The 24,753-nt window shown below is 44.4% G+C and overlaps 2 protein-coding genes across 6 annotated transcripts in view; one reads left to right on the top strand and one right to left on the bottom strand.

Moving 5' to 3' along the window:
- CMPK1 (cytidine/uridine monophosphate kinase 1) overlaps nt 1-22,617 on the bottom strand; it is a 45,158-nt gene extending 22,541 nt beyond the window's left edge. The window contains exon 1 of one of the 2 annotated variants that reach the window (XM_050749280.1): nt 22,290-22,617. In XM_050749280.1, coding sequence (XP_050605237.1) covers nt 22,290-22,460 — 171 coding nt within the window. In that variant the 5' untranslated portion in view covers nt 22,461-22,617. Of the gene's footprint in view, nt 1-21,956; nt 22,131-22,289 lie in introns of those variants that run through there. The other variant, XM_050749201.1, reaches the window with a different exon arrangement.
- A 2-nt stretch (nt 22,618-22,619) lies between these two features.
- The window catches only part of STIL (STIL centriolar assembly protein), an 80,095-nt gene continuing 77,961 nt past the window's right edge, over nt 22,620-24,753 (top strand). For all 4 annotated transcript variants that reach the window (XM_050748714.1, XM_050748889.1, XM_050748624.1 and 1 more), the window contains exon 1: nt 22,620-22,831. The gene's annotated coding sequence lies outside the window, so the exon portion shown is untranslated. The remainder of the gene's footprint in view (nt 22,832-24,753) is intronic.

The following is a 24,753-nucleotide window of genomic DNA, read 5'->3' as shown; positions in this document are numbered from 1 at the left end:
ACACATACTATACTATACTATACTATACTATACTATACTATACTATACTATACCATACCATACTATACTATACTAACAGCCACAGCAAAATATCATTATTAGATGTCACAACTAGAAGCATCTCTTGAAGAACACACTCCTAAAAACAGGGACTACACTACTAGATTTAAGACCTCCTAAGAGTGACTGGGCACCGTGGCTCACGCCTGTAATCTCAGCGCTTTGGAAGGTCAAGACGAGAGGGTTGCTCGAGGCCAGGAGTTTGAGATCAGCCTGGGCTAAATAGCAAGATGTCATCTCTACAAAAAATGAAAAAATTAGCCTGGCATGGTGACACGCACCTGTAGTCCTAGCTATTCGGAAGGCTCAGCCAGGTGGGTAGCTTGAGCCCCAGGAGTTTGAGGTGGCAGTAAGCTATAACTGTGCCACTGCACTCTAGCCTGGGAAACAGAATGAGACTCTGTCCCTTAAAAAAAAAAAAAAAAAGGAAACCTACTATGACAGCACTCAAGGTAGGTCAGAGAAGAGATAGACAAACTCATACAGGTTACTCCTAGACCAAAGTCCAAAATAATCAGTGGTTTAACTACAAATCACACACCAATAAAGGAACAGAAATACCAAACTGGCTCAATATCAATATTATGTGCTATGGTTTGAATGTGCCCCAAGTTCCTCCCTAATGTGGCAGTGTTGGGACGTGGGGCTTAATGAGAGGTGTTTGGATCACGGAAGCTCCACCCTCAAGAATGGATTGGCTGGCACGGTGGCTCATGCCTTTAATCCCAGCACTTTGGGAAGCTGAGGCAGGTGGATCACCTGAGGTCAGGAGTTGAAGATCAGCCTGATGAACATGGCGAAACCCTGTCTCTAATAAAAATACAAAAATCAGCCAGGCATGGCGGCAGGTGCCTGTAGTCCTAGCTATTCAGGAGACTGAGGCAGAAGAATCACTTGAACCTGGGAGGCGGAGGTTGCAGTGAGCTGAGATCACACCACTGCACTTCAGTCTCCGCGACAGAGCGAAACTCAGTCTCAAAAGAAAAACAAAGAATGCATTAATGCCATTATCACGGAGTGGGTTCCCTGTAAAAGGATGAGTTTGGCTCGGCTCCCATCATGGGATGACACAGTGAGAAGGCCCTCACCAGATGCTGGTGGTGTTTAGGAATAAATGTAAAACTAAATGTGTAAGAATTATATGAAGAAACTAAAAACACTTTAGTGTAGGACAAATAAAATCAATATTATAAAAAGAAGGCAGACCAGGCACGGTGGCTCATGCCTGTAATCCCAGCACTTTTGGAGGTGAAGGCATGCGGATCACTTGAGGCCAGGAGTTAGAGAACAGCCTGGCCAACATGGTGAAACCCCATCTCTATTAAAAATACAAGAATTAGCCTGACATGGTGGCACACACCTCTAATCCCAGCTAATTAGGAGGCTGAGGCACGAGAATTGCTTGAACCTGGGAGGTGGAGGCCGCTGGGGTCCTTGATTGCACCACTGCACTTCAGTCCGGGTGACCTGTCTCAAATAAATAAATAAATAGAAGGCATTCTGTATTACTAGATAGAAAAATTCGTACTGTAATTATTCAGTTCTCCACAAATTAATCGATAAACTTATGGCAACTGCAAACAAACTTTGATTGGGATTTGTCTTTTTGTATTAAATGAAACTTGGTAAGTTGATTCTCAAACTTTTCAGAAAGAGTAAATGTGAGTGAATGGCCAAAACTGAAATAATATTAATAACTACAAATGAGGACTTGTCCCACCAGGTGACATAAGATTATATAAAACTACAGCAAGTAGAACAGGGTGGTACTGGTATAAAAATAGACAAATAGAACAATGAAACTCAAGAGAGTCCAGAAATAGACCCAAGTATAAATAAGAATTCAACAAGTAATAAAAGCACCTAAAATAGGTGGAGAAAAATGAACTATTTAATAAATGATACTTGTGCAACTGGCTATCCATCTGGGAAAAAATAAAATTAGATCTCTGCATTACACTATAACAAAACTAAACTCCAGGTGAATTAAAGTTCTAAAACACACAGCAAGTAAAAACCCTATGACAGTACTAGAGGAAAATAAACTGAGACAGGAAAAGACATCTTGCTTGGCACTAAACGAGAACCAAAACAGCTAGGATTTATGTTTGAACACATTAATGATAAAAACTTTTGAACAAAGAAAGGCATCACAAGTATAATCAGATAATAAGTAACAGCCTGGAGGAAAATATTTTCACTAGACAAAGGTGATGGGATACTATATATCGCATATAAACAGATTCTGGCTGGGCGCCGTGGCTCATGTCTGTAATCCCAGCACTTTAAAAGGCTGGGATTACCACTGCACTCCAGCCTGGGCAACAGAGCGAGATTCTGTCACAAAAAAAAAAAAAAAAAAAAAAAAAAAAAAAAGGCCGGGCACAGTGGCTCACACCTGTAATCCCAGCACTTTGGGAGGCCAAAGTGGGTGGATTACGAGGTCAGGAGTTTGAGACCAGCCTGGCCAATATGCTAAAACCCCGTCTCCACTAAAAATACAAAAATTAGCTGGGCATAGTAGCACATGCCTGTAGTCCCAGCTACTCGGGAGGCTGAGGCAGGAGAATCGCTTGAACCCGGGAGGCAGAAGTTGCAGTGAGCCGAGATCGCACCACTGACTCCAGCCTGGGTGACAGAGCGAGACTCCCTCTCAAAAAAAAAAAAAAATAATAATAATAAATTAATTAATTTTTTAAAAGGCCGGTCATGGTGGCTCATGCTCCCAACACTTTGAGCCACCGGGCATGGTGGCTCATGCTTCCAACACTTTGGGAGGCCAAGGTGGGCGGATCACCTGAGGTCAGGAGTTCAAGACCAGCCTGGCCAACATAGCAAAACCCCATCTCCACAAAAATACAAACATTAGCTGGGCATGATGGTGTGTGCCTGTAATCCCAGCTACTTGGGAGGCTGAGGCGGCAGAATCACTTGAATCTGGCAGGCGGAGGTTGCAGTGAGCCGAGATCATGCCATTGCACTCCAGCCTGGGCGACAAAGACTCCATCTCGGAAAAAAAAAAAAAGACAATGTGATTCCATTTTCCACTGGATTAAAAGTAAAAATTTTCTACAACTAATTGTTCATAAAATTAATATAAAAATGTTATATTCAGCAATGGTAAGAATACGGAGAAACCAGTATCTTCATACTTCATAGAAGTAGAAATCAGTCTTTCAGAGGGCAATTTATTTAAGTTCATTCAATCAAAGTTTAAGTTTGCTCAAACTCTGACTCAGTAATTCCATTTCTAGGAGTTATGCTACTGTTGCACGTGTGCACAAAGACATACGTACATGAATGTTTACAGCAGTGTCATTTGTAAACAAATGTCTATGTCCACCAAAACAAATCTAAACTTCCACCAATATGGGAATGGCTAAATAAACTATTGTGTACATTATGAAGTAGAACAATCTGTATGTTCCGATATGGAATGCTCTCCAAGATATACTGTTAAGCAAAAAAAAAAAAAAAAAAAAAAAAAAAAGCAAGTCACAAAACAATAAGCAATGTGTATGTGCATACACGTGTGCATTATATCTGAGTATAAACACATCCAAAAAGGACCAGAAAGGCACGCACACAAAAACCTGACAAGTGACTACAGAAGGAGAGTAGGATGAGATTAAAGAGAACTTTCATGTTTTACTTTGTGTACTTTAAAAATTGTTTGATTTTTTTTACAATATACACATATACATATAAACTTCTAACATTTTAGTTTTAAAACAGCATGCACTATCCATACATCTTTATTTATTTATTGAGGCAGGGTCTTGCTCTGCTGCCCAGGCTGGAATGCAGTGGCACAATCACAGCTCACTGCAGCTTTTACCTCCTGGGCTCAAGTGATCCTCCCGCCTCAGCCTCCCACGTAGCTGGGACTACGGGCATGCCATCATGCCTGGCTAATTTTTTTACTTTTTTATTTTTTGTAGAGATGGGGTTCACTATGTTGTCCAGGCTGGTCTCAAACTCTGGGCTCAAGCAATCCTTCCACCTTAGTCTTCCAAAGTGCTGGGATTACAAGACTGAGCCACCACGCCCAACCTATACCTCTTTAAAAGGTAAATATCAGGCCAGGCGCAGTGGCTCACGTCTGTAATCTCAGCACTTTGGGAGGCGAAGGCGAGCGAATCACTTAAGGTCAGGAATTTGAGACCAGCCTGGACAACACGGTGAAACCCCATCTCTACTAAAAATACAAAAATTAGACAGGCATGGGGGCGGGTACCTGTAATCCCAGCTACTTGGAAGGCTGAGGCAGGAGAATTGCTTGATCCTAGAGGCCGAGGTTGAAGTGAGCCAAGATCGTGCCACAGCACTCCAGCCTGGGTGACAAAGTGAGACTCCATCTCACACAAAAAAAGGTAAATATCACAAGGAGGAAAGATTGATAATTTAAATGTTTTATTAACATCAAATCCTAAGAGCACAGCAAAATAAAATTCAGTCGTCTCACATTAGGTAAGGATAAGAATCCCAATATAGCCGGGCGCGGTGGCTCACGCCTGTAATCCCAGCACTTTGGGAGGCCGAGGCGGGCGGATCACAAGGTCAGGAGATCGAGACCACGGTGAAACCCCGTCTCTACTAAAAATACAAAAAATTAGCCGGGCGCGGTTGTGGGCGCCTGTAGTCCCAGCTACTCGGGAGGCTGAGGCAGGAGAATGGCGTGAACCCGGGAGGCGGAGCTTGCAGTGAGCCGAGATCGCGCCACTGCACTCCAGCCTGGGCGACAGAGCGAGACTCCGTCTCAAAAAAAAAAAAAAAAAAAAAAAAAAAAAAAAAAAAAAAAAAAAGAATCCCAATATAAAAACCACCATTTGATATTAAGAAAAAAGGGGAACAGGACCTGCATAATCAAAAACTTATTTAAAATTTAAAACTAAGTCATGATAGAGAATAGCAGCTCTGGAGACATATTGGTGAACTGCTCTAAATCCAAAAATCAATTCAAGTGTTTAGATAAAAATTTTTCTGGAAAGTGATCCACTCCTTAAACAAAGGAGAAACAAAAGTATAATACAGTAACACAGAAACACACTGCATGGGCATGAAGTCAAGAGTTACAGAAGGAGACAGAAAACAGTCCAGTTTTATAGCCTAGAAACAGATGGAAATTTAGACATACTCAGTTGAGAGGATCCATAAGGTATAGCAGCAAAAGTTTAAAAGGAAACATATTTCAATGAAGCTCTCCTCCAGACATTAGAGTTCAAAATTATAAGCAAGATATTCTGGAAATGCCACTTCTATGGCATAGACAATATAAGCATACTACCCTTAGTCTCCAAAATAACCCATTGGAGCACTTTCAGAACTTTATTGTGCCAAGTAACCTCTCTTAATTGACTTTTTAGAAAAAAATCAGCCACTGCTTAGATAACAAAGAATCACCTTCATTGTTACTTCAATAATCTGTGCTAATAGAAGTGTGAAAAAAATCTTTATTTGGCTTTAAAAAGTAGTATTTTTTTTTAAATTCTGGTATAAAATTTACCTTCATAAGTATATTTTGCTCAATCTAAAATTAAAGTCAGTTTAGTGATATACATTTTTAAACAATATTGCAATCAAACCACAGCCCAGCATGGGATTTAATGATGACCATAAATAACTGTACCCATTTCTATAATGTAGAGCAGACTACATGAGCCTCTTGGTTCTTGATTAGGGCCTAACTTCATCAAGGAAAATGACCTAAGAAGTGATAATCTTATGGAAAAATTTTCCATATTTTCTTTCCTGTCACGACTATACAATAGAAAAAGCACTGAAAACCATTTACAAAATAGGTGACTTTTTGCTTAATGGGCATCCTACTAATCTGATTTAATTAACTTGAACTCAATTATGCCCTGGAGCTGGTCAAAGAAGTAATGAGAACCTGTGACCCCCCCATCCCTCCCCACCTTCCTTTCCATTTACCACTACCCCCTCTTTTCCACTCCCAACTCGTGGCACTATATAGATACCAGTTACATCTTTATTTTTGTAGTTTTGGACTAGCTTATCAGCCTTTTTAATCTCTACACCATAGGCAACAGAAAGCATACTATCTGTTCTATTGTACAAGATGTAAGATCTCCTCAAAATTTAAAACATTTTAAAGGACACTACCAAGAAAATAAAAGACAACCCACAGGATGGGAGAAAATATTTGTAAATCATATATCTGGATAAGGGACTTTAAATCTTTAAAATATATAAACTCTTACAGCTTGATAAGATATATAACCCAATTAAAAGACGATTTTTTATTTTTATTTACTTACTTTTTTGAGATGAAATATCATTCTGTTGCCCAGGCTGGAGTGCAGTGGTACAATCTCAGTTCACTGCAACCTCCACCTCCCGGGTTCAAGCGATTCTCCTGCCTCAGCCTCCCTAGTAGCTGGGATTACAGGCATGCAACACCATGCCCAGCTAATTTTTTGTATTTTTAGTAAAGAGGGGGTTTCACCACATTGGTCAGACTGGTCATCAACTCCTGACCTCAAATGATCCACCTGCCTAGGCCTTCCAAAGTGCTGGGATTACAGGTGTAAGCCACCATGCCCGGCCAAAGACAATTTTTTAAATGCACTATTCTGAGGGGAAAAAAAAAGTCCTTCACACCTACTAGAATGGCTATAATTTAAAAAACAACAACCAAAACAAAAAAATGAGCATTGACGAAGATGTGGAGAAACTGAAACCTTTGTACACTGCTGGTGGGTATGTAAAATGGTGCAGCTGTGGAAAATAATTTAGTGGTTCCTTAACAAGTTAAGCACAGAATTACCATGTGACTCAGCAATTCCATTTCTATGTACATCCCAAAGAACTGAAAACAGACTCAACCAGATACTTGTACACCAATGTTCACTGCAGCATTATTCACAGTAACCAAAGGTGGAAACAACCTAAGTGTCCGTCAGCAGTTGAATGGTTAAGCACAATGTGCTGCATACATATCATGGAACATTATTCAGCCATAAAAAGGAAGGACGTCCTGATACATGCTAACATGGAGGAAGCTTAAAAACATTATGGGCTGGGTGCAGTGGCTCACGCCTGTAATCCCAGCAGTTTGGGAGGTCGAGGCAGGTGGATCATAAGGTCAGGAGATCGAGACCACCCTGGCTAACACAGTGAAACCCCTTATCTACTAAAAATACAAAAATTTAGCCAGGCGTGGTGGCATGTGCCTGTAGTCCCAGCTACTTGGGAGGCTGAGGCAGAATCACTTGAACCTGGGAGGCGGAGGTTGCAGTGAGCTGAGACCTGTGCCACTGAACTCCAGCCTGGGCAACAAAGCGAGACTCTGTCTCAAACAAACAAACGAAAATTCATGTTATTACCTACCTAAATCATACATAATTATACAGGTAAAGCTTGTGTGTTAAATTAAACATGTAACATTTTCCAATACCAATCAATGACTAACACATTCTGGAAGCTCCAAACAGAAAATGGATACAGAAACAGACTTTTGTGTAGTCCCAAATTAGGCATATTCAATTGCTTGTTGATATAGGATACATTCCAAAGGAGAATGGAACCAGCTTATAGGTCTTCTGGAGAAGACTGATGGAAACCAGGCATGGAAGAACATGTTTCACGGGACCCAGTCCCTCAAAGTGAAGGCCTCTGAGACTAGTAAGTAACAACTGCTGCTTTTTCCTTTACCAAAGTGATGGTTTGTTAACTTTACACACCAGGCAGCATAAAACTGTCAACTAACAGTATGTCTGTCACACCTGTTCCCTATTAAAGTTCTAAATGCTCTTATCACATGTTTAGTCTGTAAAAATGTTCTTAATTTGTCAGGTTAAAGCAACTAAAATGTAAGAGCAAACACATTTTCATATAGCAATTGGGCTAAAAGTATTAGCTTTAAGGTAGTAAGAATCAGTGTGACTAGGCCAACATGACACAAAAAATAAGACATCAAAATATATGTGCTGCCTCCATACTCCCAGCAGAGTCCCCACCCTTTCTCTCTGTAACCTGGACAAAAAGTCCCACTACTAGATTGATTTCTCTAATCCTCTGAATTTCAATTCAGAAAGCTACCCGTTAAAATACTGCACTCCTATGTGACTTTTGGAGGTCTTCAGTGATTACAATCCTTTTGCATTAGCATCTAAACTGGAATGTGGTACAGCAGATTCACAATAGTGCCCTGGGTTTAATTTTTTAAGGGAAACACAGCAATAGTCAAAGTGACACTATGTGAACTACCAGCTCAAGATAGTTAATTTTCAACTTAAGATCACAGACTGGGCACGATGGCTCACACCTGTAATCCCAGCACTGTGGGAGGCTGAGCCAGCCAGATCACTTGAGGTCAGGTGCTAGAGATCACCCTGACCAACATGGTGAAACGCCGTCTCTACTAATAATCCAAAAATTAGCCAGGAATGGTGATGGCGCATGCCTGTAGTCCTAGCTACTCGGGAGGCTGAGGCAGGAGAATTGCTTGAACCTGGGAGATGGAGGTTGCAGTGAGCTGAGATTGCACCACTGCACTCCAGCCTGGATGACAGAGTAAGACTCTGTTTCAACAACAACAAAAACCAAAAACAACAACAACAAAAAGATCATAGTACATTCCTTTCAAAGACATCATATCTTTGTGAGGCTGATTCTTTTATGGGTTGTTGCTGTGATAAAAACAAGTACCACATGAAAATTAATGTAGGACAGGCACAGCAGCTCATGCCTGTAATCTCAGCATTTGGGGAGGCCAAGACAGGAGGACTGCTTGAGGCCAGGAGTTCAAGACCAGCCTGGGCAACATAATGAGATATCTACAGAAATTTTAAACACTCGAGAGGTATGGTGCGATGTGCCTGTAGTCCCAGCTACTCATGAGGCTGAGGTGGGAGGATTGCCTGACTCCAGGAGTTGGAGGCTGCAATGAGCTATGATTGTGCCACTGCACTCCAGCCTGGGCAATAGAGCAAATGAATGAGAGAATGAATGAATGGAACGAAGGAAAAAAGGAAAGAAGGAAGGAAGGGAGGAAGGGAAGGAGGGAGGGAAGGAAGGAGGGAAGGAAGGAAGGAGGGAGGGAAGGAGGGAGGGAGGGAGGGAGGGAAGGAGGAAGGGAGGGAGGGAGGAAAGGAAAGAAAGAAAATATAAAAATAAAATAGGCTGGGCATAGTGGCTCATGCCTATAATTCCAAGACTTTGGGAGGCTGAGGCAGGTGGATCATCTGAGGTCAGGAGTTCAAGACCAGCCTGGCCAACGTGGTGAAATCTGTCTCTACTAAAAATACAAATATTAACCGGGTATGGTGGCAGGCGCCTGTAATCCCAGTTATTTGGGAGGCTGAGGCACGAGAATCGCTTGGGGAGGGAAGGTGAAGTGAAGGGAAGGGGAGGGGAGGGGAGGGGAAGGGAGGGGGAGGCAAACAAACAGGGGCCGGGCACGGTGGCTCAAACCTGTAATCCCAGCATTTTGGGAGACCAAGGCAGGTGGATCACCTGAGGTCTGAGGTTCGAGAGCAGCCTGGCCAACATGGTGAAACTCTGTCTCTACTAAAAATATAAAAAGTAGCTGGGCATGGTGGTGCGCACCTGTAGCGCCAGTTACTTGGGAGAATGAGGCAGGAGAATCACTTGAACTCAGGAGACGGAGGTTGCAGTGAGCTGAGATAGTGCCACTGCACTCAAGCCTGGGTGCCAGAGTGAGACTCCAACTCAAAAAAAAAAAAAAAAAAGAGAAAGAAAAGAGACAGGGAGAGAGAAAGAAAGAAAATTAGTAAGAAATGCGGGTGGAAGTGTGCAACCTGATTCCAATGTATGAGAAGCAGTGCCCAACAGGCATATACATTTCATTAGTAAGTGTGGTTACTTAAGAATGAAATTAGGCCGGACGCAGTGGCTCATACCTGTAATCCCAGCACTTTGGGAGGCCGAGGCTGGCAGATCACGAGGTCAGGAATTCCAGACCAGCCTGGCCAACATGGTGAAACCCTATCTCTACTAATAATACAAAAATTAGCCGGGCGTGGTGGTAGGCACCTGTAGTCCCAGCTACTCCGGAGGCTGAGGCAAGAGAATTGCTTGAACCCAGGAGGCGGAGGTTGCAGTGAGCCAAGATGGCGCCACTGCGTTCCAGCCTGGGCGACACAGTGAGACTCTGTCTCAAAAAAAAAAAAGGCCGGGTGTGGTGGCTCACACCTCCACACCTCTAATCCCCGCACTTTGGTAGGCCAAGGTGGGCAGATCGCCTGAGGTCAGGAATTTGAGACCAGCCTGACCAACATGGTGAATCCCCATTTCTACTAAAAATACAAAATAAGCCGGCATGGTGGCACATGCCTGTAATCCCAGCTACTCAGGAGGCTGAGGCAGGAGAATTGGTTGAACCCGGGAGGTGGAGGTTGCAGTGAGCCAAGATCACGCCATTGCACTCTAGCCTGGGCAACAAGAGCAAAACTCCACCTCAAAAGAAAAAAAAAAAAAAAAGAAATTAAATTGCTACTTTTTTTCTCCTAATTTCTATGTATCATTTCTTCAAACAGCTACTAACTTGTTATAAAATACTTATTAAGAATTGTTTGGGGCCGGGCGCGGTGGCTCATGCCTGTAATCCCAGCACTTTGGGAGGCCGAGACGGGCGGATCACGAGGTCAGGAGATCGAGACCATCCTGGCTAACACGGTGAAACCCCGTCTCTACTAAAAAATACAAAAAACTAGCCGGGCGAGGTGGCGGGCGCCTATAGTCCCAGCTACTCGGGAGGCTGAGGCAGGAGAATGGCGTGAACCCGGGAGGTGGAGCTTGCAGTGAGCTGAGATCCGGCCACTGCACTCCAGCCTGGGTGACAGAGCGAGACTCCGTCTCAAAAAAAAAAAAAAAAAAAGAATTGTTTGGAACTCATTACTTACTTAATATAGCTGTTAGGTATTTCTTTGTGCACTAGGGTTTTCATGGAAAAAAAAAAAACTGAGACACTAAGGGCATCATAAACTGAGAACATTTGGGAGTCTTTAAGCTAAAATCTGAAGGATGACTAGGCATTTCAAAAACCATGTAGTAGAATGAAGGCCAGGTGTAGTTGCTCACGCCTGTAATCCTAGCACTTTGGGAGGCCGAGGCGGGCAGATCACCTGAGGTCGGAGTTCAAGACCAGCCTGGGCAACACGGTGAAACCCCATCTCTGCTAAAAATACAAAAAATTAGCTGGGCATGGTGGTACACGCTTGTAATCCCAGCTACTTGGAAGGCTGAGGCAGAAGAATCGCTTGAACCCGGGAGGCAAAGGTTGCAATAAGCCGGTATCATACCACTGCACTCCAGCCTGAGCAACAGAGCCAGAGTCTGTGTAAAAAAAAAACAAATAAATAAATGAAAAACATGTAGTGAAATGAGAGGGAAAAGACAGGGTCCCCACCCTTAAAGACATTACACTCTAGTTAGGGAGGCAAAACTGAAAGATAAACAGTTTCAAAATAATTTACAGTTAGGCCGGGCATGGTGGTTCACACCTGTAATCCCAGCACTTTGGAAGGCTGAGGCGGGTAGATCACCTGAGGTCAGGAGTTTGAGACCAGACTCGCCAACATGGTAAAACCCCATCTCTACTAAAAATACAAAAATTAGCCAGGTGTGGTGGTGGGCTGTAATCTCAGCTACTTGGGAGGCTGAGGCAGGAGAATCGCTTGAACCCGGGAAGTGGAGGTTGCAGTGAGCCGTGACTGTGCCACTGCACTCCAGCCTAGATGACAGAGTGAGACTCCATCTCAAAAAAAAAGAAAAGAAAAGAAAAGAAAAAAAATAATTTACAGTTAAACTTTAATATCTGCAAAGTTCTTTCATATCTGTTTGCATTCAAGGGAGTGTTTTTTGTGTCAGCCTCACTTATGTCAGTTTACTCTCTCACACTTTACTCAGAATTAAATCCTCCAATAACCCTATACAAGGATAACTGCTTTGAGCGTTTTCCATCTCCCAGCTGCTTCTTTCCCATTGTCCTTCAAAATTGAGCTCATACACATCACCTCCTCTGGGAAGCCCTCCCTGACTCATTAAACTGAAATTTAGATGTCCCCTCCCTTACCTAAACGGTATATTTGGTATATTTATATCATAGGATTTATCATTCTATCCTGTAGTCATCACCAATTAATTTCCTTGTTTCCTCACTACATTGTGAACTTTTGGCAGCAGGGTCTTTTTTTTTTTTTTAAGACATGGTCATGCCCAGGCTGAAGCACAGTGGCATGATCATGACTTATTGCAGCCTTCACTTCTCATGCTCAGGTGATTCTCCCACCTAAGCCTCCCAAGTAACTGGGACCATAGGCACGCACCACCAGGACTGTTAATTTTTTGTAGAGATGGGCTGTTCATATGTTTCCCAGGCTGGTCTTGAACTCCTTGGCTCAAGTGATTCTTGCACCTTGGCTTCCCAAAGTGCTGGGATTACAGGCGTGAGCCACTGCACCTGGTCAGTCTGTGTCTTCTTACTCAGTTCAACAACCAATATCACAGTGCCTGGCTCTCAAAAAATGTTTTCTGAATAAATGACAAGTACAGAGAAGTTATATATATATATATATATATATACACACACACATACATATATATACACATACTTTTTTTTTGAGACGGAGTCTCACTGTTGCCCAGGCTGGAGTGCAATGGCGTGGCCTCAGCTCACTACAACATCCTCCTCCCAGGTTCAAGTGATTCTCCTGCCTCAGCCTCCAGAGTAGCTGGGATTATAGCCTCCTGATCCACCCGCCTTGGCCTCCCAAAGTGCTGGGATTACAGGCGTGAGCCACCATGCCAAGTCAGGAAAACATTTTTTTTAAATATACACAGGGTCGGGCATGGTGGCTCACACCTGTAATCCCGGCACTTTGGAAGGCCGAGGCAGGCGGATCACTTGAGGTCTGGAGTTCAAGACTAGCCTGGCCAACATGGTGAAACCCCATCTCTACTAAAAATACAAAAATTAACTGGGTGTGGTGGCATGCGCCTGTAATCTCAGCTACTTGGGAAGTGGAGGCACAGGAATCTTCTGAATCTGGGAGGCAGAGGTTGTAGTGGGCCGAGATCACGACATTGCACTCCAGCCTGGGTGACAGAACGAGACTCTGTCTCAAAAAAAAAAAAAAAAAATACACACAGCTAATTATGCCATTTCACTTTAAAAAAAAGAATTGCCAGGCACAGTGGCTCATGCCTGTAATCCTAGCACTTTGAGAGGCTCAGGTGGGTGAATCACAAAGCCAGGAGTTCGAGACCAACCTGACCAACATGGTGAACCCCTGTCTCTACTAAAAATACAAAAATTAGCTGGGCATGGTGGTGAGTGCCAGTAATCCCAGCTACTTGGGAGGCTGAGGCAGAATTTCTTGAACCTGGGAGGCGGAGGCTGCAGTGAGCCGAGATGGTACCACTGCACTCCAGCCTGGGCAACACAGTGAGATCCTGTCTCGAAAAAAAAAAAAAGAAAAAAAAAAAAGAAAAACAGGAAAAAAGAATTTATTCTCAAAAACCTTAGAAAACAGATTAACAAATTTGTAAAAATTAAAATAATCATCCAAGCTGATATTCATATACTTCTGATAGAAATATAGTAAGTATAATGTTTGTGATGGTTAATTTTTGGTGCCCACTGGACTGGATTAAGGGATACCCAGATAGCTGGTAAACATTATCATCTGTGAGGGTGTTTCTGGAAGAGATTAGCATTTGAAGCAGTTGAGTGAGTACCAGCCTGGGCAACACAGTGAGACCTTGTCTTTACAAAAAATAATTAGCTAGGCCAGGCTAATTGGGAGGTCGAGGCGGACAGATCACCTGAGGTCAAGAGTTCAAGACCAGCCTGGCCAACATGGTGAAACCCTGTCTCTACTAAAAATACAAAAATTAGCCAGGTGTGGTGGTGGGTGCCTATAATCCCAGCTACTTGGGAGGCTGAGACAGGAGAATCGCTTAAACCTGGGAGGCGGAGGTTGCAGTGAGCCAAGATCACACCACTGTGCTCTAGCCTGGGTGGCAGAGCAAGACTCCATCTCAAAAAAATAAAATAAAAAAATAATTAGCCAGGTCTGGTGGTGTCAGCCTGTAATCCCAGCTACTCTGAAGGATAAAGCAGGAAGATTGCTTGAGCCAAGTGGCTGCAGTAAGCGGTGATGGAGCCACTATACTCCAGCCTGGGGGACTGTCCCAAAAAAATAAAAATTGGCCAGGATCAGTTGTTCACGCCTGTAATCCCAGCACTTTGGGAGACTGAGGTGGGTGGATCACGAGGTCAGGAGATCGAGACCATCCTGGCTAACACGGTGAAACCCTGTCTCTACTAAAAATACAAAAAAATTAGCTGGGCATAATCCCAGCTACTCGGGAAGCTGAGGCATGAGAATCGCTTGAACCTGGGAGGCAAAGGTTGCAGTGAGCTAAGATCACACCAGTGCACTCCAACCCGGGCGACACAGCAAGGCTCTAGCCAAATAAATAAATAAATAATAATAAATAAAAATAAAAATCTTAAAGTAGACTGTATTGGTCCATCCTCACACTGCTATAAAGAAATACCTAATAAAACACTGTCTCTACTAAAAACACAAAAATTAGCCAGGTGTGGTAGCACACACCTGTAATCTCAGCTACTTAGGAAGCTGAGGCAGGAGAATCTCTTGAACCTGGAAGACAGAGGTTGCAGTGAGACAAGATCGTGCCAAGGTTCTCTAGCCTGGGTGACAGACTGAGTGAGCCTCCGTCTCAAAAAAACGAACAAACAAAAACACAAAGGAATTAAATCTATAGGTAAAGAACTGAAAGGATATCCATGATACAGTCGGCAAAAAATACAATAATCTCACTTGAAGGTAAAAAATATAAATATTTGCATTTTGTTCACAAGAACATTGAGAAAGAGATGGGGAAGCAGTTCATAACAAGCAGTTACTACTGGTGACCTCGGGATTAGAAAAGATGTAACTTTTCCCAATGGGCGTGTATTACTCTTATAACTTAAAATGGAAAGGCAAAAAACAAAAGTTTTCAAAATTAAGGGCAGTAAATAATCTGAAGATTTTCTCCCCTCCTCCAAGTTGTTAACAAAAATCCCATGTCACAAGCACCCTTGATGAAACAGTGGTGCTTCTGAAGAGTCAAGTATCCCGTGGACCACCTCTTTTACAGATAAACTTTCTTAAAAAAGAAAAAATTTGCTGGGCACGGTGGCTCACGCCTGTAATCCCAACACTTTGGGAGGCTGAGGAAGGCGGATCATCTGAGGTCAGGAGTTCGAGACCAGCCTGACCAACATGGAGAACCCTCGTCTCTACTAAAAATAAAAAATTAGCCAGGCATGGTGGCACATGCCTGTAACCCAAACTACTCGGGAGGCTGAGGCAGGAGAACCGCTTGAACCCAGGAGGTGGAGGTTGAGGTGAGCCAAGATCATGCCACTGCACTCTAGCCCGGGCAACAAGAGTGAGTGAAACGCCGCCTCAAAAGAAAAAAAATTATTATTCCACCAAAAGGAAAGAAGCCTATTCTTAAACACTGGACCTTAATATCCAGTGGATTTTCCTATCTACTAGTTTCTTCTAAATGCTGCTCTGTTTGAGAATTTGTAATGAGGAGCTTGGAAATCTCAGCAGATTTTCACAACCATATCATTTACTCATTCATTGAGAGTAAACAGAAGTGATACATGAGAACTACGAGGAAAACAGGCTGGGTACGGTGGCTCACGCCTGCAATCCCAGTACTTTGCAGACTGAGGTGGGAGGATCGTTTGAACCCAGGAGTTTGAGACTAGCCTGTGCAACACAGGGAGACCCCATCTCTACAAAATTAAAAAAAAAATTAGCTAGGCATGGTGGCATGCACCTGTAGACCTAGTAACTTGGGAGGCTGAGGTGGAAAGATCAGTTGAGCCTGGGAGGTGGAGGCTGCAGTGAGAATGAGCCGCGATTGTGCCACTGCACTGCAGCCTGGGCAACAGAGGGAGAGCTAGTCGCAAACAAGAAAGAAAGAGGGAAAGAAGGAAAGAAGGAAGGAAGGAAGGAAGGAAGGAAGGAAGGAAGGAAGGAAGGAAGGAAGGAAGGGAGGGAGGGAGGGAGGGAGGGAGGGAGGGAGGGAGGGAAGGAGGGAGGGAGGGAGGGAAGGAGGGAGGGAGGGAGGGAAGGAGGGAGAGGGAGGGAGGGAAGAAGGAAGGGAGGAAGGGAGGAAGGAAGGGAGGGAGGGAGGAAGGAAGGAAGGAAGGAAGGAAGGAAGGAAGGAAGGAAGGAAGGAAGGAAGGGAGGAAGGAAGGAAGGAAGGGAGGAAGGAAGGAAATCAGCCAGGTGCGGTGGCTCACGCTTGTAATCCCAGCACTTTGGGAGGCCAAGGCAGGCGGATTACCTGAGGTCAGGAGTTTGAGACCAGCCTGGCCATTATGGTGAAACCCCATCTCTACTAAAAATACAAAAATTATCCTGGCATTGTGGTGGGCGCCTGTAATTCCAGCTACTCAGGAGGCTGAGGCAGGAGAATCGCTTGAACCGGGGAGGCGGAGGTTGCAGTGAGCCAAGATCACGCCACTGCACTCCAGTCTAGGCGACAGAGTAATGCTCTGTCTAAAAAAAAAAAAAGAAAAGAAAAAGAAAAAGGAAAGGAAGAAAGAAAAATCAGAGGAAGACATTCAAACACTTCTGGTCCTGAAAATGGGAGAGCCAACTGCCACTGGAGCGCCCTCTGGGGATCGAATTTTTAAAAATTTTACATCTTCTGGACAAAAAATACACTCTATGAATTCAACCTATTCAACTTATAATTCAATAAGTGCTTGATAGGCAGTTACTATGTGTCAGGCACAATGTTCAACACTGGGGACACAAAGATAAATGAAATCAAGTTTCTGATTTATATATGCTTAAAGTCAATTATCATCCAAAACTTTTTCTAAGTGCAGTAAGTAGGATGGCCAGGAAAAGTAAGAGTTACCCACACAGGCCTTGGAGGAAGTTGACACAGATGATAAAATGCTTTCTAGGTGAGGCCAGGCACAACAGCTCCTGCCCGTAATCTCAGCACTTTAGGAAGCTGAGGCACGTAGATCACCTGAGGTCAGAAGATCGAGGCCAGCCTGGCTAACATGGCGAAACCCTGTCTCTACTAAAAATACAAAAATTAGCCAGGCATAGTGGCATGTGTCTGTAGTCCCAGCTACTCTGGAGGCTGAGGCAGGAGAATCTCTTGAACCTAGGAGGCAGAGGTTACAGTGAGCCGGGGTCACGCCACTGTACTTCAGTCTGGGCAACAGAGTGAGACCCTCTCTCAAAAAAAAAAAATTTTTTTTTCTGGGCGCTACAGAAAGCAATTTGGCATGGTTATAAGCTTTAGTCATAATTTGTTTATGTAAGCAAAATGTTCACAATCTTTAAAAGAGAGGTTTAAATATTCCAACTAATGCACGTAAAATTGTGGTTATTTTCAAATATAAATTTAGGTTACATTGACATAATTTCATTTGGGCCAAAACAACAAATATAAATAAAGCTTAATTTTAAAAATTCAAGAATAACACAGTATTCCCATCATGATTTTATAAATAAACTACTGCACAATAATTCCACTCTGGAAACTTAACTGTAAGTATCACACTGATTTAGAAAATAGCTCATTTTTTTTTTTTTTTTTTTTTTTTGAGACGGAGTCTCGCTCTGTCGCCCCGGCTGGAGTGCAGTGGCCGGATCTCAGCTCACTGCAAGCTCCGCCTCCCGTGTTTACGCCATTCTCCTGCCTCAGCCTCCCGAGTAGCTGGGACTACAGGAGCCCGCCACCTCGCCCGGCTAGTTTTTTGTAGTTTTTAGTAGAGACGGGGTTTCACCGTGTTAGCCAGGATGGTCTCGATCTCCTGACCTCGTGATCCACCCGTCTCGGCCTCCCAAAGTGCTGGGATTACAGGCTTGAGCCACCGCGCCCGGCCAAAAATAGCTCATTTTCAAAAACAAATTAGGTATTAGAGGATACAGATTTACAAACAATTAGAAAATAAATTCTCCTTCAAATCTGGGTATTTGGTTAAAAAAAAAGAAAAAGAACAGGAGGGAGGGAGGGAGGGAAGGAAGGAAGGAAGGAAGGAAGGAAGGAAGGAAGGAAGGAAGGAAGGCAGGCAGGCAGGCAGGCAGGCAGGCAGGCAGGCAGGCAGGCAAACAAAACTGAAAAATATCAGTACAAATTAATGTGCAAAATCAGTCCCAAAACCTCCCTCCAATCTTTCCTTCCCAGTAGATACTGTATCAGACTTACCTTTACCTTCTCTAGGTCTCCAGGAGCAATCTGCAGAGCAGAATTCACCTCCAGAGAAAAAATACCAGATTCCCTTTAACAACACCCACTTCACTAATTTCAGTGCCTTAGAGAGCAAGATATCCTAAGGGTTTTTGGTTTTCTCTTTTTCTTCTCTTTCTGTTAACTGAATATCCTAAGATTCTGTAGCTAGGAATCAAATATGTACTTATGGCAGGCTGAGTTGGAAATCAACATACTAAAGTAACAATTTCAGGTGCCCTGTGAGCTACATTAGCTTCGACCAGATTAATTGGAGAATTTAACGTGGATTTATATAATTTTTTCCCTACAGGAAAAAAGCTCCAAAAATTGCATTATTTTGGAATTTAGTTTATAATTGCCTGTATAATAAAATACTGAGTCAAAACAAAGAGATTCACAAAGGAAAAAAACAACATACCGCTGACTTCACTAACAATAGATATTCCAGTGTCTGTCTAGCCAGCTAGAGAATAGCAACTGCTAAATTATAAACTATTTGGAATTAGTTGATTGACAGCTTAATAAAGTTTATGGCAACTAGACTCAAGAGAAGACATTTTCATTAAAGAAGATAACGGTTGAAAACAGTTTAAGGTCATATAATTGTTGAAATCTTAATAATATAACACATTACAGAACATATCTCATCATGGAATCTTGTAACTGATAATTAACAAGTTTAAAATATTATTTGCCATTACCGAACAGAATAAAGAATAATTGTAGAATGTATAGATTATTATTATCATTATTATTATTATTATTTTGAGACAGAGTCTCACTCTTTCCCCTAGGCTGGAATGCAGCGGTGCGATCTCGGCTCACTGCAAGCTCCGCCTCCTGGGTTCAGGTCATTCTCCTGCCTCAGCCTCCTGAGTAGCTGGGACTACAGGTGCCCCCCACCACGCCAGGCTAATTTTTGTATTTTCAGTAGAGACGGGGTTTCACCTTGTTAGCCAGGATGGTCTCGATCTCCTGACCCCGTGATCCGCCTGCCTCAGCCTCCCAAAGTCCTGAGATTACAGGCGTGAGTCACCACGCCTGGCCCAGAATGTGTAGATTATTTTTTAACCGGTGTAGTAGTATGAGTATTACTCATTTAGGTATAGACATTTTAAAGGCATATTATGATTCACAAATAGCATACTGTATTTAAATGCATTCAAATATAACATGCATAAAGTAATTTAAAAGAAAAATACTACTTTGCAATAAAAAATAACCAGTCCAGGCATAGTGGCTCATGCCTATAATGCCAACACTTTGGAAGCCAAAGCAGTAGGATCCCTTGAGTCCGGGAGTTCGAGACCGGCCTGGGCAATATAGTGAGACCTCGTTTCTACAAAACCCTAAAAAAAAAAGTTAGCAGAGAGTGGTGGTGCACACCTGTCATCCCAGCTACTCGGGAGACTGAGGTGAGAGGATGGCTTGAGCCCAGAAGGCAGAGGTTGGAGTGGGTCAAGATGGCGCCACTGCACTCCAGCCTGGGTGACAGAGAGAAACTCGATCTCAAAACAAACAACAACAACAAAACCCACCAATAAAAATAACCAATATAATAAGATCAGGAAGTTTAAAGTGGAGGTAATACGATCAGAAGTTTAAAAAAAAAAAAAAAAATTTGCATCTGTCTCTGTGTGCCAAATATTTTACCTCATTTAATATTCACAAATGCCACACAAAATAGGCATTTCTATTTTTTCCCTTTTCACAAAAGAACTCAAACTAAAGGTAACAACATCTCTGGGCCTAGAGAAACAGTAAATGGCAGACTCAGGGTTTGAATCCATATCTTGTTGATGCTAAAGTCTTTGCCCCTTCCCCTATCATGCTATTTAAGAGAGATCACATATATTAAACAAAAATTTGAAATCACTCCCATTTTTCACTTCTTTTATTTATTTATTTATTTCTAAGACGGAGTCTCGCTCTGTCGCCCAGGCTGGAGTGCAGTGGCCAGGCTCTTTAATTTTTAAAAGACAACTGAGAAGGCCGGGCATGGTGGCTCAAGCCTGTAATCCCAGCACTTTGGGAGACCGAGGTGGGAGGATCACCTGAGGTCAGGAGTTCGAGACCAGCCTGACCAACATGGTGAAACCTTGTCTCTACTAAAAATGCAAAAAAATATTAGCAGGGCATGGTAGCCTGTGCCTGTAATCCCAGCTACTTAGGAGGCTGAGGCAGGAAAATCGCTTGAACCTGGGAGGCGGAGGTTGCAGTGAGCCGAGATCTCACTACTGCACTCCAGCCTGGTGACAGGGTGAGACTGTCTCAAAAACAAAAACATAACAAAACAGAAAAAACAACAAAAGAAAGTAAAGAGAACCAACAAAACAAATTTTTTAAAGAGGATGTAAATGTCACGTATTTTTTTAGTTGGACTAGTTCCACTTTGACACCTAAAAATGATCAATTTTTTTTTTTTTTTTTTTTTTTGAGACGGAGTTTCGCTTTGTCGCCCAGATTGGATTTCAGTGGCACGATCTCTGCTTACTGCAACCTCCACCTTCCGGTTTCAAGCGATTCTCCTGCCTCAGTCTAAGGAGTAGCTGGGATTACACGCGCCCGCCACCACGCCAGGCTAATTTTTGTATTTTTAGTAGAGATGAGGTTTCGCCATGTTAGCCAGGCTGGTCTCAAACTCCTGACCTCGTGATCTGCCAGCCTCGGCCTCCCAAAGTGCTGGAATTACAGGAGGGAGTCACCGCGCCCGGCAAAATGATCAATATTTATAAATACATCTGTACAACACATAATGACTTGTTGAACTCATCTAACCTTCTCTGCATGCTATTTAGGGAATAAAATACAGGTTGCTTGTTATGAACATATAAGGAGAGAAGCAAAAGCCCAATGTTAATATTGGCCATATCCTAGAAGAGGAGAAAATTAGAAGTTCTAGGTCAAAAAAACTTTTGTTGGTTACAGAGTTTCAGGGCGATTTCACTAGAGGCCACCAATGGTCGCCTCTTCTGTTTCTAGATATCTTGTTTTCCTTCTTTCCCAAGCATTCCCCAGATTGTCCATGAAGCCTTTTTTTTTCACAGTGTCAGTGCAGCTAACCAACCATACATCAGGCCCAAAAATTGTTAAAAGAATTGAACTGGTAACCTGTCTTAAAGCAAAAGGAAAAAAAGTAACAGGATTTTACAGTTGGGAGGTGTTTTATATCCTGAGAAAATCTGGGTTCAGAGACTCTTTTTACTGTATTACAAGGGCTAAATGAGGCTGGGAGAGAGGAAGTGACCGAGGGCCGAGCGTGAGCTGGCAGCAGGGCCAAAGGTTTAAGCTTGATCTCAGAACTGCACTCCCGGCTTTCCCCATCCCCGTCCCGGGCCGAGCCTCAGGGCTGGCCCCGCCCTAAAGCTTGCGGGGACTGGGCTCGAGAGCGCCAGCCGCAGCCCACAGCACGCCTAAAATAACACCCCGCCCCACGGGGCTCCTTTCTACGGTAAAGACAGGTTAGGTGACAGTGCAGAGTTTAAAGAACCAGAGGGAAGGCACGGAGAAGAAAAATAGGTCTCCCCTTCCGGCAACTGCGGGCGCACACGGCCTCTAACCCAAATCCGCGCTCCTGGTGCCTTCACCCACCACACGATCAGCTACGTGCTAACCTCTGCGCGCTGGGGGACCCCCAAAGGTTGGCCTCCGGGATCCCTCTCCCAGTCCACTCTAGAGACGAATCTGGTCCCCAAAATGTAAGAAAAGAAGGGGCGCAGGAACAAAGCGACCCCAAACGGTGCCCCCCAAGGCGAGCGGGCGCGGACTACGAGTCCCGGCATGCCGCGCGCCGGCGGCCCTCGGCCACCGCCACGCGGGCGGCGCGGTGGCCGCCGGGACTCGTAGTCTGCGGCCCCGCGACTCCGGGGGGCGGACCAGGGGCGGCGGGACAGGCCGGCCCGCGTCGCGTCAAGCCCCAAGGAGCCAGCCGGCTGCCCGAGCCTCACCTCGACGATGCGGGCGCACTGGGTCCCCTTGCCGGCGCCGGGGCCGCCGAGGACGAACACTACCAGCGGCTTCATGAGACGGGGAGGGCAGAAGAGAATCGGCCGGCGGGTCTGCAGCAGGAAGCTAAGGCCCAGGACGTGGAGCAGTCGGCTGCGGCAGCGGCTCAGCATACACAGCTGCTCGGCCGGACGCTGAGGGAGCTGACAGCGGCCGGCGAGGCGCGGGGCGGGGCAGGGAGGCGGTGGGAGAAAGGGGCGGGCTGAGCCGGCGCCCGCCGCGGCCCCGCCGCCGTGGCTGCCCAGGCGTCCGCGGCGCGGTCGGAAGGGGAGGAGCTTCGCGCAGCGGCTGCGTCTCGGGGACAGTCTTGCAGTCCGCGCCAGGTTTCCTCCACCCGTTAGGTGGTTATTAGCGCTTTCTGACAGCAGATGTTTTATCCTGCGCCCCCAAGTGTCTGGTGCTGACCTGGAGGCTGGGACGTGATCCGCGGGAGAGCAAAACCCATTGTCTCTGCTCGCAAGGAGTTTCCATTCCAGCCAGTGAGGTACGCGGAGGTAGCCGGTGTGAATGAGTAAACACTAGTACATACAAACGGCAGTACGATTTTGAAGAAATAACAAGTAGGACATAAGATGGCCAGTGTCGCCAGAGAAGGCTTCAGAAGAGGTGACATTCAAGCCAAGACAAAAGGATAGAAAAGAGCGAAACCAGGCAAACACCAGGATAGAGTGTCCGACAGAGAAAAGCATGTGCAAAAAATCTAAGTTGGCTTGGCATGTTAGAGCAACTGAAGGAAGGCCTGGCTGGGCGCGGTGGCTCACTCCTGTAATCCCAGCACGTCGGGAGGCTGAGGCAGGAAGGATCGCTTGAGCCCAGGAGTTCAAGACCAGCCTGGACAAAATGACGAGACCCCCGTCTCGACCAAAAATTTAAAAGCCGGGCTCCGTGACCCGTGCCTGTGATCGCACCACTGCACTAGGTGACAGTGAGACTGCTTCAAAAAAAGAAAAAGAAAAAAGGCCAGTGACAGTGAGACCAGGGCTGAGTTAAATGAGGGGAGAATGGAAGGTGAAAAGTTGAGAAAGTGAGGTCGGTGGCAGATCAGGACTTTTGGTTATGGAAAGGAATTTGGGCTGTATTCTAACTGCAGTGGAAGCCCTTTAACTCCGTTCGCCTGCTCCCTTCATTAGGGAAAAATCTTAAGGGAGAAGGAAAGGAGAAGTTCAAGAACTGAGCCTTGATGAATACAGGCCTTTAAAAGGCCTTCTGGCCAACGTTAAGAGCTCATTTGATATTTGAGGTAATGGATTTAAAATAATTGAAGATGTTTGGCCATTTCAGGCACAGGCAGAGAAGGCAGCTTGTTGCATTTATTGAGGGTTGGGGTTTTTCCTGGCAAGTACGACAGAGAGAGAGGGCCAAGTGATGAGAGTGTTTGCAAGATAATGTTTATGATGCTGTCTGTAGAATCAAAACCGTACAGGAAAGCAAATAATGGCACATGAAGCCTGGTAGTGGAGGGGTTGGAGGGTGGTGGGGAAAGGGACCAAGGTCTTAGAGCATTGACCCAAGAAAGGTTGCGGTGGGTTATATGAGCAAGTACGCTGGCAGTATAGATGCTGCTGGTCTGAGTGGGATATTTGGAATTGAAATGTCCCAACTTGTGAGTTTCTGATGATGCCAAGGTCCAGGGTGAGACCGTGGGAATGGAAGGCTGAGGCAGAATGCATGCCCTGTTTATAGAACTAAGAGTCCAGGGTATTAGATTTGTCATACAGGTACAAATTCAAGTCAGATAGTACTGGAGTGAACAGAGACTATGGGAAAGGAACTAAGCTATTGAGAGCAAAGTGACCAGGATGTTAGTAAATGAAAGCAAACAGGAGAGGAAGATGGTGGTATAGCCCTCTGTCTGAGCACCCCCATTCTCCTTTTTCTTTTGGTGCTCCTTTCTTAGCTCACTCAGTGGTTTCTGACTCTTCCCCATCTCCACTGTCTCTCCTTGCTTTCTTTTTGTTGTTGTTGTTTTTACTTATTCCCATCCTTCCTTGGATGTTTTCCCATTTATAAGTCCCTCCCTTCTCCCTGTCTCTTTTCCTGTCCTTCTCCTCACCTACTTGCCTTTGTTTGCCCTTCTTTTCCGTTCTCCCTTTAATTTTTACCTGTTTCCTCTCCACAACTTCTACCTTTTCCTTCCTACCATAGAAAGGAAAATGGGATATTTATGGGATATTTTGGATTATCACAGCTGGAAAAAAATATTTTTTTGGGGGGGATGGAGAGTCTCAGTCTGTTGCCCAAGCTGGAGTGCAGTACTGTGATCTTGGCTCACTGCAACCTCCACCTCCCAGGTTCAAGTGATTCTTCTGCCTCAGCCTCCCAAGTAGCTAGGATTACAGGCACCTGCCACCACACCTGGTTAATTTTTGTATTTTTAGTAGAGACGGGGTTTTACCATGTTGTCCA

Source organism: Macaca thibetana, chromosome 1 (genome assembly GCF_024542745.1).
Source record: "Macaca thibetana thibetana isolate TM-01 chromosome 1, ASM2454274v1, whole genome shotgun sequence".
NCBI lineage: Eukaryota > Metazoa > Chordata > Mammalia > Primates > Cercopithecidae > Macaca > Macaca thibetana.
The sequence above is the reverse complement of the archived record's forward strand: the minus strand, read 5'-3'. Positions and strand labels throughout refer to the sequence as shown.